At 34.9% G+C, this 15,418-nt stretch overlaps 1 protein-coding gene across 14 annotated transcripts in view; it reads left to right on the top strand.

Moving 5' to 3' along the window:
- Positions 1 to 15,418, top strand: part of ANKRD10 (ankyrin repeat domain 10) — a 37,671-nt gene that overhangs the window by 15,125 nt on the left and 7,128 nt on the right. For 5 of the 14 annotated variants that reach the window (XR_003527160.1, XR_003527152.1, XR_003527159.1 and 2 more), the window contains 3 exons: positions 1,802 to 1,927; positions 7,527 to 7,658; positions 14,007 to 14,242. Coding sequence is in view for 2 of the 14 variants with exons in the window: in XM_027640034.1 (XP_027495835.1) it covers positions 14,007 to 14,242 (236 nt within the window). In the remaining 12 variants the exon portion in view is untranslated. Of the gene's footprint in view, positions 1 to 318; positions 463 to 1,801; positions 1,928 to 7,493; positions 7,659 to 14,006; positions 14,243 to 15,418 lie in introns of all 14 variants that reach the window. The other 9 variants (XR_003527162.1, XR_003527161.1, XR_003527153.1 and 6 more) reach the window with 5 other exon arrangements.

Here is a 15,418-nt window from a genome sequence, read left to right as displayed (position 1 = left end):
ATTGTATTTTAACCTGCAATATGAAACTGAAGTTGTGAGTGAAATAAGAATCATTTAGTTAATTTCCTGTTTTACCCTTTGGTTTCCATCTTACTGTTTTTGTAATGCTGCCCTGATAAATATACCATAAAATATAACTCTTTTCAGTGGTGTCATAGCATATTCAGGAAATACACTACCTTTTAAGTGAATAGTAGTGAACAAATTGCTTTATATGAAGGGATTGCTTCACAGAAAAATTAAATAAGCTGTCTCAGTTATTGACAAGATCATAAAATCAGTTAAATTTATAAATTCCTATTTTGCTCTCACTTTGAGATATTTTAAACATAAACTTGGATTTACATTTTACTGTGGAATTGAGCAAACCTTAATTATCATCATCAATTAGTATATAATCTTGTGGGTTTTACAAAGTAGCCAACCAAAAGAGAAGTTGTGGAACTGCATAAACCATGTGAAGTGAGTGATATCTGCCTTTGACCAAAGCTATTTACAGCAGAAGTAGTGTAGGTTTATAGCAGTTTTAGTGAACAGGAAATAGTTTGAATTCTCAGTTTTTTAACTTTTGAATTCCATCTATGTTTCAGTAGACTAGATTTGTCACAAGTTTTATACGTTATTAAACATCAGATCCTATCCAGGAAATGGTAAAATCAGTGATGCAAATGCAATAGGCTTGTGGAGCAACCCATGTTTAGTCATTTAGAGGATAAGGACTTGGCCTTGTCACCTGAGAGAAGTAGCTATTGACTGATAGGAGTGAGGATTCTTTTTCCATAGAATCCAGTTTCCAGGCTCAGTATGTTAAATTAGGCCAAATCAATGTATGTGCTTTTGACATTGGTTTATTTTGGGTCATCTGGGTTTGAAAACTGGCCCCATATTAATGGTTATGTTGATTTTCTGATTTTTGTAAAAACTTAAAAATGTAGATGCTCCGAAAGTTTTGACTCCTTTATTTTATGGCTCCAGTTAGAAGAAAAGGAGGGGGATTTTAGCCATAAAATTGAGTTCTAATTTGTGTATTTTAACTGAAATTATAATTAACTGTATAAGACCAAGTCAAGACTTTTGTTCAATACAGACCTAAGCACTATTGCTGGTCTGTAATGATGACGAATAAGACCTTCTTATTTTTACTGGGATTAGATCTTTTAATCCAGTTTTTTCTTTATTTCTTCATATAGTTGTGTTATCGAAATCTAGTTTTGTGAAGATGCAGAGAAATGTTCCTTATGTCTGCAAATAGTCAAATATACTATTTTTACATGATATTTATAGTATACATCCAGAATACACCACCCCTAGTTTTTTTTAGCCAGTAGAACAGGGATGCTATTACACAAACACTAGTAATGAGTAGTGTAACGTTGCAAGAAATGTATTCTTATTAATGACTGATTATTGAAATACTACTGTTAAAATGAAGCAACTTGGACTAGTGTAATCTTGTTACCAGTTTCTATTTTATTCACTCCTTTGGTTATATTGGAAGCCAAAGAATACTGACAATAGTCCAGTTAAGGATAAAAGTAAGAATTTTAGTTTTAATGAAATGGCCTCACTTGAATTGTTCTGGTTTACTTTATGTCAGGCTTGTTAGTGTATTGCTTTTACAGAGAAAGATAGTATGTTGCAGCCTCTAAATTTCATTAAGCTGTTGCATTGTTTTCCTAATTGATGAGAGAGAATTTGGGTCTCTATTCCTGTGTAAATTTTTAATAATATTAAAAAATAATAATTGTACCCTAGTGAAAATATTTTGATTTTTTTTGTGGTATTTACCTTTTCATTTTAGCTGAAGCATATTCTGTGCACAGTATGTCCTACAGCCATAAAAATGGTTGCTCCACTAACTATGATATTCATGGACCCTTGAAGAGGGGGAAGCAGGTGGTCACAATGTCCTCATATGAGTGAAAAGGTTTGCTGTGTAACTGACTTTTTAATGTGGATAGTACCTTTTAAAGTATCCATAACTGCTGGATTTTTCACTAAAAAGCATATTTATGCAATTTATGTATGGTTAATTGTGTATTATTTATTATGATGGTGACAGACAAGCGTTCACAGCTTTTTATGGAGGAAAAGCCTTCTTGGTGCCATGTTTTGTTTTGCTCTGTTACACTATTTTTTTAAATGCTGTGTATTAATATAGTTATATAGATTGCATCACAGCATATATAAAAATATAAAATTCAGCTGTAAATACAGGACAGTGTTGAATCAAAAAAAAGAATAAACAGATGCCAGTGTTAATTATCCTGACTTGAACTTCCTTCATTTCATGTCCATTTGCATTCAGTGCACTTGAGCATTTTGTCCACTTATTTCTGAATAAAAATTCTTCTGCAATTCTCAGTTAAGCAGTTGTCTACTCCTTAGTGTCTTATTTTAGAGCTATGAGGGAAGTTTCAAACACTGCATTATCCTGGGATAGAGAGGTGTAACTTGTGGAATGGGATGTGGTTTGGTATGCAGCCATCCAATTGCACACAAGTATTTGCCTGCTTTATTGATCAAGGTTCTTGAATAGTATCATAGGAAAGCTTTTTATTTGTCTGCCAGAAATCTTAAGGTTTTGGAGGAAATTGGTTTGTGTACCATGATGGGATGTTACAAGATCCCAAAGAGATACTTTCTTTCCAGTTTCTTATACTCTGGTCTCCAGGTTTGAGGAGAAGAACTGACATGCTGGGATAAACATGCCAGTACCTCTGTTTGTACCAGATGACATATCGTGGTGTTGATCTGGTTTAGGCAGGCACTTCAACCACATTCTCATTAAAGCTGTCTGGCATTCATTTGAGTCTGTAAATTCACTCTTCCTATAATGCCAGAAATGTCCTATCACTAGTATTGAGTTTTTCAGCAAAAATTTTATTCTCATTTTTTGACAGTGGCTTAATTTTATTTCTGTGTTGCAAATTCGTGTGTCACAAACTGCATGGTGTTGTTTAAAAAGGCATCATTAATTTCTTTTTTCTTCTTCACAACTGCTCTCCAAACTTCATAACAGAAATCTGTCTATTGTGAGTTTTTTAGTGGATTAGCCCTTTGTGAAATTCTTGTTTCTGTTTAAAGTGAAGTCTGTTTCATGTTTTAGTTGTGATCACTTTTCTGATATCTCAGCTTTTGTTCTCCTCATTTGTACTTTTGAGATTTCTTAACTTTCTGAAAACCAGTCTCTCTAGTGAAGAGACAGAATAGTAGTGATCTGTAGATTTCATGATGACAACACAGAAATCGGCCATTCCCTTGTGATGTAAACCCTCGGTTCCTTTTCAGTCTGGAGGGGAAGCTTACATGGCCTGTTGTCTTGAAGGGTCTCAAGGATCAGAGATCTGCATTAGTTTCCAGATTTCTACTTGATTTCTTAAAGTCTTAGCAAGTACTTGCAGGTTTTTGATGTGTGCTTGTTTTTCTTGCCTGGCTAACTTAGCTACTGAACTTCTAATATTGAAGTGCAGTCCCTTTCTGGTGTCAGTGTACTTGTGAAGTGCCATGACTGTGTCATCTTTTGCTTCAGAAGCTGCACTGCTCCATGGGTTCAGTGTAGAAGAGCCAATGTCCTGCTTTCTTATGGTCATTAGCCTCATCTCGAGAACAGTGCTTCAGGTTCTTACTGATCATTTGTCTGAGAATAGGTCTTAGGTGCTTTTTCAACAGAGAGGTTCTTATCTGTTAATTAGTATATTAATGCTTATATAATATGTACTTTTCGAACTTGGACCACTTCATACAAAATTCTTGTTGTAAACCTGATTGCCTGCTGTCCAGATAGCAGTTAAACTGCTGGATTAATTACTGTTGTTGCATTATTAGTCTGTGCTGTATAGTTGAGGAAACAAATGTGGCAGTTCTTGTTTAATTGTACATAACAAGCATTTTAAGGGCCATCACTGTGGTATTCTTGTAGTGACCATTCTGCAATACAGGGGTATACACGTTAGAATTTGTTCTGCCTTTCCCACTTTATAAAAATTTTTGCAGAAAGACAAATTCAAAGTGTACAAAGCATGTACATTTCAGTAGTGAAACACTAATTCTGCAAAAAAATTGCAAGGAAAGCTTGATAGTTTCTTACATTTGGTTTCTGTGATTGTAAAAGAACTTAAGGTGGCTTGTAGGAACTTGTGACCATGAAGTAAGGTAGTAATTTGGGGTTAGTCTCAAGAAAAGATTTTGAAATACTGAAGTAGAATGTATATGCCTGGGTAAGTGATAAAAAATGAGAGAGACTCAGTCTTAGAGTAAAACAGTGTGGAAACCAGTAGTCTTCACAGTTACAGCTTTTTCAGATAATTGCAGGAAGCTGAGGAAAACTCTTACCACTGAATCTGTGTTCAATTTGAATGCAGATTATTCTTCATGGGTGTGGAATAACAACAGTGGTTACTGACATCAGCTCTGAAATAGTGCAGAATTATGAGAGGTTGTGCTTCTTATGAATAAAGTAAAGTCCATCATTACTTTATGACCTTTCTGGAACATACAGAGGAAGGTCACAAAATACGTGTGAGCTTGATGGGGTAGCTTATTCTTCAGTGAAAAGACTCATAGCACTGGTTTCTTGACTTTTCTTCAGTCCAAAGGAACTGGATAAAGAACATTGAAGTGTTACCAAGACTTTTTTATGAGGATATCTCAGATTTCTGACAGGAATGTTTGGGTTTTTTCATTGGCAGTGTCTGCCTTCACTAAGATGCTATGCTGATTTTCACTTTTTCTGTAAGATAGGGTATTCTGTTGCTATTCTGGCAACAGATACATGGGTGCAGTTAAGTCAAGGGGAGAAACCAAAGTGTTATGAAGTGGAACTTGGCCAGAGTTAAATACAGTGAAAGAGACAAAGGTGCAGTATATTTATATTCCCAAATATAATAGTCTGTGTAGTTCTGATGGTTAGTCCAGATGTTGGTGGTGGTCACGATCTGTACAGGTGCTGTGCTTGATCTGCCAATACATTTTGACTAGGTATGTGATGAGAGAATTGTTGATTGCAACATGTTTGCTTTAACCTGCTGTGTTGATTTGGATTTTGTTTGCTGATCTAGTTTGTCTTCTTAGTAAAGTTGTTCACAGATGAACTAGTACCTGTGTACCTGGACAAAAAACCAGCAGTTAGTTGTGACGTGGCCCAGAACATGTTCAGGTTGGTCAGAAAAGTTTTCTAATGTGTGTGACGTGCTACTGGTTACAAGATCTATCTCAGTGCATGGAAGCTTAACAACCCTAAAGAGCTTTGGCAGCTGTAATTTAGGGAAAATGTTACTCTGCAGTTTCAGCTTCGTTCTCTTTTCTTGAGGTGGCTTGTCCATGATGAATGAGTTTTCTTTTAAATGGAGGAAAATCTAAGTTTGAAAAACTTTCTTGTGAAGCTTGTTTCAAGTGGTTTTATGTACTTCAGCAGTTTCTTAATCCAAAAGGTCTTTTGTCTGCTTGAATGAGAGCATCAAGTTATTTTTGTCACCAAAAAAAAAATCACGTAGTTCAGTAATCTCCCTCTATTATGGGAAAATAATTAATCCATCTAATACTTATCGTCCTTTCATTCTTGATTTGCCCCCCCCTTTTGGCACAAAAATACCTTAAAATTAATTTACCTCTTCAGTTTTATTCACAGGCTTTCACTGTCCATGCTTTTTGTACTGAATCACTTGAACTTTATTCCAAGTTTAGCACATTTGAGAGAAGCTTACTTTCTTCATTTTTCTTATTCTAAGCTAACATTGGTTTTCAGTTGCTATGTTGAGGAGAAAGAGCATCATTTTATTTGCTGCTAGAGGCATCTTGACCAAATCTGTATTGCAAGATTGTTTATCTTTTCAAGTCAGAGTTTGCAATGAACCTTTTCTTCATAGTTTTCCATAACATTTTATTCATTGTAAGCAACTTTATCTGCAGCTCCTTCTTGGTTTCTAGAAACATCAGAGCAGCAGCACTGATAATTCTCATTGTCATAAGGTTGGCTAACTCTTATATTATGAGAGTTAGCTATATCTTATATTATAAGTTGGGTAACTCTTATATTCTCTTTAAAGTGGCTGCGGTACTATGAAGATGCTTATTTGGAATTCATTTTTGCCAGTGATCTAGGAAATATTTTCATTTTAATAGGAAAGGTCTTCTATGCTGTATTGCAATCAGACTGTTGTTTCAAGAGCCACCCAACATTTTTGAAAATGCATTTCAGAAGAAGGAAATAAATACCTAAACATATGCTTCATCAGTGTTCTCTTTCATACTTTCCCTTTGTCAGTTGTATTCAGGAGTCACTTCTTACATAAATAAATATGAATTTAAAAATGTTTTTGCTTGCTGGTAGTAGGCCAAGTCAGACAGGCCTATATTATTGAGGCAGAAGTCTACTTGGAAATGTGAATATTTTTTACAAAAGATACTGTAGATCAAAGTCTTTATTAAAGCATATAAATGGAAATACAGTATAAATTAAATCACCACCTGATGGTGATGCTTTGGTAATTCTAACGTTGCCTACCATAGTTAATGAATTCTTTCTTCTGCCAACGTTTGTTTAGTCATGAGTTAAAGTATCTAGGAGCTAATTATGGCTGCAGAATTTATAGTTCACCTTGATTTTTATGTGGAAAAAGTGGCTTCACATAGAAGAGTCCTTCTGTCCAGTATATTCATGTTGTTATGATTTTGGAGGATGTTCATAGAAACTCTACCACTGTTATAAAAAGTCTAAAACAATTTCAACTGCCAAATGCTTTGTTGTGAAATAAAAACTTGGCACCAACTTGTGCTTTTGTAGAAGCCCAGTGTGTAATTCTAGCATGAAGTTTTATAGCTGTCCCCAGCAGTGACACACATCTGTTTAGTTAAGAGTATTTTTCTCTTGGTATCTGGGAAGAAAAAAAAAAGTTTGAAGCTATTTCATAACTTCTGTATTTGGACACCAAAGGGTTAAAACACTGAAAGTTTAGTATTTTAAAATCATTTTGCTTTAGAAATTTTAGACTAGTATACTGCTGTTTATATAGGAAACGTTTTTTTCTCATTGTGGGCGTTTTAGTATTCTGATCTTATTTTTTTCTCTTTCTTCTTTTGTTTTGTTTTAATCCTTGTATCTGCTAATTTTTGTATAGGAATAGCTACTAATTCTTTTGAGATACAGCCTACTAAATTTAAGTAATTGAAGCCATGAATTGACCGGTAATTTTAATCCATTCTGTATAAATTTCAGTGAAGAACTGACAAATTGGTTTCAGGATGAAAGTAATAATGCTTTAAAAGGCATAAAAGGCTTAGTATCTTGTTGTTAAGGTGGTCACATGGTAATGGCTTACATATTGAATAATGTGCTACAGCACTTTATGTATGTTAATGTACTTTTAATCTTAATGTTGCCTGCAAATATGTGATCCCTTATGATATAAGTTTCCTGTTTATGCACCATTGCCCGTTTAAATCAAACAGAAGATTCTGAAACTGTAAAAACTACACGTGTCAATGTTTTACAGCTACGTAATTCGAATTGACTTGATTTTTTCAAGTAATCCTAGAAAGGGGGAGCATTCCATATAGAAACTGCTGAAACTGCCACAGGTGCTTCTCCGAAAACCTTACAGTTGTGGCATTGAATGTTCAGTATCGCTTCCTTTCTGCACACAAGGCATACTGTTGAGGTATTTGTTGCGGTGATTGGTTTTAATGCTAATCTAGGAATTCAGATATAGAATCTATAGATTTGCATGCTTTGCTTACCCTAATTTACAATTATCTACATTTTTATTTGTAAACTAACAATAGATAAGTTGAGATCAGTAATTTTTAACAGATATTACATTGATATACGAAAACTGTGGTTTATTTTCTTAGATTGTCGCATGGCATTAACAAAAACACAGGGAGCTGTAGGCACTGTAATCACTATTTCAAATTAAACATTTAGGAGATTTTTTTTTTTTACATATATGAATGTTTTTTCAAAAAGATTTATTGTTGACTTTTTGTAGCAAATGTTTGTTTTGTTTTTCAAGGTATGTGACATTATAAGTGGAAGATACTGTATTTCAAATTTTAAAAACACAGCTTTTTTTCCACCAATGAGTATGAAAAAGGAACAGCTGAAGCAACTTAGAAGCAATTTTTTTAAAAATAAATTCAGTATAATTTAGAATCCAATACAAGAAGCACAAGTCTTTTTCTTTGTACAGATCTTTTGAAGGGTAAATTTTGTAAGTTGTCGTGAAGCAAATCTTTCTTGCATATAGATATTTAAACAATTCTAAGTTTTTAGTTGTTGGGGTTTTTTTAATTATTCCTGACTTAACCATAGTGGAAGTGTCTTGATTATGAGCTTGCATCAGATTTTTTCCTTCCTTTAGTGAACTTCTGAAAACAACAAATTGTGATTAGATTGAAATAATAGAAACATCCTGCTAAATAAATCTAAAATGGAAGTAAATTTCATGTTTCTGTACACCAATCCTGTTTGATCAGATAATACATTTGTCTCTTTTGGTTTTGAACAACAGTTGAGTTGCACTGCCACCCAACATTTTTGAAAATGCATTTCAGAAGAAGGAAATACCTAAACATATGCTTCATCAGTGTTCTCTTTGTAGCTGCTTTAATTTGATTACCAAGACTCTCAGGTGAACTCAGCCTTTAGAATGGGAGTTCAGATGATGTCAACCAGAGGAAGAAAAATGGGTATTAAAAAAAAAAGACTTCTTCATAACAAGTTTAGTCCTTTTTGAAGACTTCCTGTGGACATCACTTGATGGAAGAAGAAAAATTTGTTACAAGAGTGTTGTTTTAAGCACTGTTAGGTGTGTGAATAAATGTATATGCAAAAGTCAGAGTTTTAATTCAATATATCAGTGCACATGTTGAGTTTATTTATAAAACACCTGTCACTACACAACAATTCAAGTCCCATCTGTCAAGGAACTTCAAGATCACCTACTTATCCGTATTCAGACTTCCGTCAGCTTTTCTCGTGGATTTTTTTCCATTTAGAATAACTTTATAATACAGAAATGTATCCTTCCAGTTACATTTGTCTTTCTTCTTTTGCTTTGGAGTTAGCATCTTATACTTCTGTACTTTGAAGAAAACAAAATGTCTTCATTTCCAGCTCCTGGATTTTAGCCTACAAGAAGGCTGAGGGTAAATAATATCATGCTTCATGATTCTAATTTGTTTCTATTAATAAGAATTACATGGAAACAGTGAGTAAACTGTAAAGCCAAAAAGGGGTTCCATGTGAAAGAACCTTAACAAGACTCAGTCATTTTTCAGATACTTGAATTGCTTTGGAAAGGATGCAAGGTATGTGTTTTCTAAACATGGAGTGGATTGACTTTCTGACAACTTACCAAAACTGTGTTTAGCCCTGGGCAATGTTAAGTAAGGAATTTTTCTTCTGTTTGTCAGTTCAAGCCTTCACGTGCGTTCCTGTCTGGAGTAGGTGCCAAAAAGGGAATGATATTTTTAGAGCTTTAGTCTTCTTTCTTCAGTTTTTCCACCTATTCCTGAACTGGACTGACCTTCAGAGTTGTCTTCAGGTTTTGACCTTTTTTCCTTTTTTTACTAAAGGGAAAGGGAATTAAGGTTTTGGAGGACAGCTGTCCAATTTGACAGTAACTAGGCCAGCCTAGTCAATGAATATACTGCACCAAGTCAATGAATGCTGTTTAATAAAGGCTGACTAATCGTAAAACCCACATAACTTTTCAAGGCTTATTCTGATTTTATTATTTACGACTTTGTTGCATCCGTCTGTACCTTCCATGCTGGTAGGTTCTTCCGTCATAAGATCATCTTTGAAAAACACAGTGTGTGTAGCTTGCTATTTGTCTTGTTTGAACTAGATAGCCCCTACCTTAGAGAAAAACCTCCAAAAGCAACATAAGCTTGTCCTCAAGTTTGGCATATTTGTCGGGGGGGAAAAAAAGGTTAAAAAAAGCCAACAACAAACCCTACATAACAAAAAACCTGCAAGAAATTTCTGCTCTCATTTTTGAATTCTGAATAACGGAGTTACAGAAATAGAGCTGTTGTATTTGCTGTATGATTAGCAGTAACAAAAGGACAGCTTACCTGAAGGTTTATGTCAAATGTGTGTTCCAAGCTTCTTTGGAGTTTCCACTATTTCAAGGTGTTCAGGGTAAAAGATGAAAGATAGTACTGAAGGGACTCTTAACTTATTAAAAAAATGGAGGATGGGTGGAAAAGAATTTTTTTCAAGAAACATAACATTTGAGGTAGTTCTGTCCATGTTGTCCAGTGGTTTACATTTTTTCCCTGCTGTTTTTCTTTCACAGCCCAGGTCTTGAAGTTACTTTCAGTTATTAATATCCTTTACCTATTCTTTTTCTTTATGTCAGCATCTATGAGAAATGAAGTACCTTTCAAGCAAGGGACACCTAATAACTGAAGTAGTTGAAAATTTACTTGAATATAGTGATTATCTCTTTGAGTTTTCTGCTTGTTGATTTTTTTAATTTATTTTTTAACCACACAGACTGTGTCATGTACAGTCTACTTTAGTAGCCAAATAAATTTTCAGTTACTGTTTCTCCTTTTCACTTGACAGTCAGTTTACATATAATTGTGGTTCATAACCAAGGGCTGACATAGGGATTGCACATAAGAGTTTGAACTCCTCTTAGCCGTTTCTATTTCTGTCCCTATAATCTATACTGTACTGTGCACAGAAATGACATTTACATTCTTAGCTCTTGGGCTAAGTTCAGGTAGCTGCTTCCTTTTCAGCCGTTGGCAACATTCGAGACAGACCATGCACTGCACATTTAGTAATAGATGTGTTCCCCCTTCCTTGTGACTTCTGCTGGAACGGGGTGGTTCTGCTCCAAGTCCAGGTTGGTGCTTTTAAAGAATGGTCTAATAGATGTCTGAGCTTTTTGGTTCATACAAGTACTCCGTGGTTTCTGGGAGGATTGTATTACACTCTATTTTTCTGTATCACACTCAGAATCCTTATAGTGATGACAATATTTCTGAATTATTTTGGAAATGCATAAAGCTATTCTAGTCTGGTAAAATTCTGTAATATCTGTTAAGAGTGTTTCCTCTCCTAGTTTGTTCCTAGTTGAGTTAGGTTTTTTTCTTGGATTACTTGCATTTTGTTATGATATATATAACATGTATAATATAGCATGGCTAGCCCTTGCTGCCTTTTGTGTTCCCACTGACAGATTTTTCCTCCTAGAGAAGACTAGAAACATCAGCTAAGGAAATAGGTCTTTTTTTATTTTTCTAACCTGGTTTTGAGAAAGTGACAGAAAGTTTCTTCAGAATTTGTCAGCTTTTCATCTTCTTCCCATTATTATTGAAATGCAAACCAGTTTAGCTGAAATTTGAAAATATTTGAAAGTAATCAAGCTTTGATTAAAATATTTAACATCGACAAGTGGATATATAGAGAAGATACTCAAATTAGTGTTCTAACTGTGAGGGAGCAAAGGGAATTTGACAGTTGTGTTCTCTTTCTTAGCATTTGACCTAAAGGTTTCTGGAGTCATCCAGAATCTGTAATCTCCTTTTATTTGATTGAACTTTTTTCTGTTTTTCCACTAGTGACTTCTGAACACAGGACTTTCTCTTGAAATTGATAGGCTAAATTCAGGCTAGCACTTATAAGAAAGGTTTCTAAACTCTTAGAAGCAAGAATGTTATGTCCAGTGGGCTTGAATCCCCTAAAAACCTATGCAGTGCTTTCAAACTACTTCTGTAGAACAAGTACATCTTTGTCTCCCTGTTAAGAGTCATCGCTTCAAGATGGGACAGATCTTAAAATATCAAAGCTCATTACATTTTAAAATATGACAAAATATTTTAAGTTCATTTATTTTTTGTCTGGAAAACATAATTACTCTTTCCTAGAGTTTGGTCATGTAGCCTTACACGCTTGGATCTTTGTACATCTCTAAATGCCTCTGGCATCTCATATTGACGTTCCTTTGAGGAATAGTTACTGAACTCTAGTCTGCCTTACAGTCAACTTTTCAAAGCAGAGTTATTTTTCAATAATATTTGCTAACTAATAGAATTACTGACTCCTTGAAGTTTTATTAAATTAGGTGGTCATTCAATACCATATTGTTTTTGTCATTTTTCTCTTTGTGTATCTTTAATTTGCTCTTGCTTAGATCTCCTTTGTTATTCTTTGGAGGCTTGCAAATTTAAAACAGGTTTCAGAGAACTGAGCTATTTTTTTTGACCAAAACAGATCTGTTGAAATTTCTGTTTCTCCAGCTGTAGTTTCATTGTATTACATCTGTATGCTGCACAAGTGAATCAGAACTACTAAAAGCATTGAGTGTTAGCTGGGACCTCAACAAACCACCTGATTCAGCATGGGAAAGGATTGACTGTATTTTGCAGAATTTCTGAAATCATAGGCTGCTCTTAAAATGAGGAGAGAAAGAGACCCCTCTCAAGATCCAGCAGCATTTATACTCTAGAACTTTCTCCTGATGCCTCTCTTTAATTATCCTTTGTTTTTGTTAATCCCATTCTTATAGTGCCTGCACTGGGTGGACAGAAGATCCTCTTTTCAGCTGTCTTCTGGGTATTCAAAAGTAATACCTCCACCTTGAAGTTTCATTTCTTTTGCATAACTAGATTTTTCAGTCTTCCAGAGTCTTACTTTTTAGACCACTCTTGACTACTGTTCTCTGGATTCTCATTAGTAGTCCAAGTTAGTGGTGACTTACAATAGTGTAGAATGGAATGAAATTAACCCTGGTCTAGCCTAATAGGTTTTATGATTTTGTAGTATTTTGATTTATCCATTTATGGAAATAGTCTTGCTGCAGCAGGCAACTTCTAAAGTCTCTTTTTTATAGCAAATAAGTTACAATGATCTAGGAAGCAAATTTGGGTTTTGTTCTTTGATTTCTTCATATGAGCTGGATTGAGTTCTTTTCTATTTCATATGAGTTTCAAGAGGATCGGGTCTGTTAATCTCCTGAATTCTTATTCTGTTGGCTGGTCTGTTTCTGGATTTTTAAGTAATGGACTTGTCTAAACTATTGAAGCCAAGAAACAAAAATTCAATTTTTCTGACTAGTTACATCTGTCTAGAAAGGCAGAAAAATATTATGAAAGACTGATTAGCATCTGTTGCTTCACCATCTAGTTTTGTCATTTCTGGCCCTCTCATCTCCACTTTTATGCTCTTCCTTTTGAAGTTAGCCTAAATTTATAAGCACACAATGTACTGTATGTTTGTGTAATTGTATGTGATATAGAGTACTTCTTCAGATTAAACTTTTACCTCTCTACATGTCCTCCATGATTTCATTTATAATCTCCTTGATGTATTAGAATATTCAAAATTAGTGCCATTCTTTCATGCACAGAAAAGTCTTGATTCAAATTAACAAAGCAAGTCCCAGTACTTATGATGTCACACACTTTGAAATGAGAAACAAACCAGAAACAAAAGTATAAGCAAAGCATAACTAAGTATAGCATCTTTATCTATCTATCTCTTTCTATATATGTATATATTTTGTTGTTAGGAAGAATAGTGATGTTGTTGTTACCTTAGAAACCAGAATGCCATGGACAATTGCCAAGTCATTTTAAGTTTGTTTGAGTATTTGATCTTTTGCTCACGTTAAAGCAATAGATTGCAGAATAAAATGCAGAAGATGGTAAAATTCAACACTTAATTAGTCTGAAGTTTATGTAAAGATCAGATACTTCAGACTATTTTAGAATAAAGCATTTTGAGAAGTTTAAATAGGAAGATGGCTTAAGGCACATAGTATATTGATTTTATTTAACAGTGTATTGTCTCCCAAATTTTGCTTAGAAGCCAGATATATGTGCAAAAAGTAAAGTTAGTTATAAAACTAAGATTAATAACTAATTTCTTAATGGAAATTTGCTAAGTGTATGTTTTCTCTCATCACCTGCAGATAGATAGTAAGGGCAGCAGCAGCAGCAAGCTAGCGTGATGAATGAGTGTAATTCAGTTTCTTTGTATTGTACAGCTTGAGAAATGCCAGTGGCCTGACAGCAGCAGACCTTGCACATACCCAGGGCTTCCAAGAATGTGCCCAGTTTCTCTTGAACCTCCAGAACAGTCACCTGAATCGTTTCTATAGCAATGGCACCTTAAATGGGGTTCATCAGAATGCAGGTCCCAATCCATTCAGTGGTGGGACTAGTCGAAAGAGATCCTTTGAAGATACGGAGTCTGCTGGAGCAAAGAAGGCTAGAACAGAAGGTGAGACCCCAGAGGTAAAAGGGGTGGGTTGATACTGTTGCTGAGAAAGGAAAATAAACATTTTAAAGCCTTTTGGAGTGGATGTTGAGTATTATTGACAAACTCACATATCTAAATTACATATTAATCCAAGAAGAAGATGAATATAATTCCATGCCACAAGATCCCAGTTCTCCCTGTCATCATCTTGGCATGTTCAGAAATTTCTATTTCCAGAGAGTGCTGTAGCTGCACGATGCCAAGAATAATTATGCAGAGGAGTAGGAGCTAAAATTAGTTTCTACTCCTTCCTCAGTTTCTTCACCTTCAGGAGAGCCAAATAACATTGCGTTGATTCACGTAGATGCCCGGGTGTTCTGATGGTAATTTTCCACTTTGGGATTAATTCACAATTCAGAAACTCTGTGCTAGGTAAGATGAATAAAAGAAATTTAAGGCAGAAAGGTTTCTCAAATCAAGAGGGATTATGTCTGTAAGCTAACATACCTCAACTTTCCAGGATCATGCTCCAAGGGGAACTGCTGTTTTAGCAGAGGGTGTAAGACTAGAATGAGTCTTAAGGACTCTTGTTCAGCCTTGTGCATTGAGGATACTGGTGCTTTCTCTGCCAGCAATGACACAATAGTACAACCCAAAGATATTTTTTGGTAGCTCTATGAAAAAGTTTTTTACATCTTATACAGACCTTGAGTAACATGATAGAAAATATCTTCCTTTCTTTTGCCTATTCCATTAAATTCTTACTAAAAACAAAGCAGCAATTCTGCACTCCAACTCCTTTTTTCCTGTGGTTAACATCGGAAAAGGGACTTCATGCATTTTTGTTGAAGGGTCTTCTTTCAGTTAAAATTGATGTTATTCTAACATATGTGACTTTCAGCGAGCCAAATAGAATGGGCTTAAACAGTGCTTAATTCCAGATAATAAGAGGGAGATTGAGGCCTAAACCATGTTTCTAAATATGACATGGGCAACATAATTACATCAAGATTGACACTGTAGTATTTGTTCAGTACTTGCTATTTGGCCGTGACTTCTAACTATAGCAGGATCAGAGGCCTTAACTGGGTACTTCATAGCCAGTCATGAACAGGATATGTTGCTTCATGTAGCTGGTTTATATGATATATTTCATGCTGGAGATGAGTCCCTGCGCAATAAAATGCGAGACTTAGG

This window comes from Corapipo altera, unplaced genomic scaffold, assembly GCF_003945725.1.
Source record: "Corapipo altera isolate COAL_440 unplaced genomic scaffold, ASM394572v1 0, whole genome shotgun sequence".
Lineage (NCBI taxonomy): Eukaryota > Metazoa > Chordata > Aves > Passeriformes > Pipridae > Corapipo > Corapipo altera.
The sequence above is the reverse complement of the archived record's forward strand: the minus strand, read 5'-3'. Positions and strand labels throughout refer to the sequence as shown.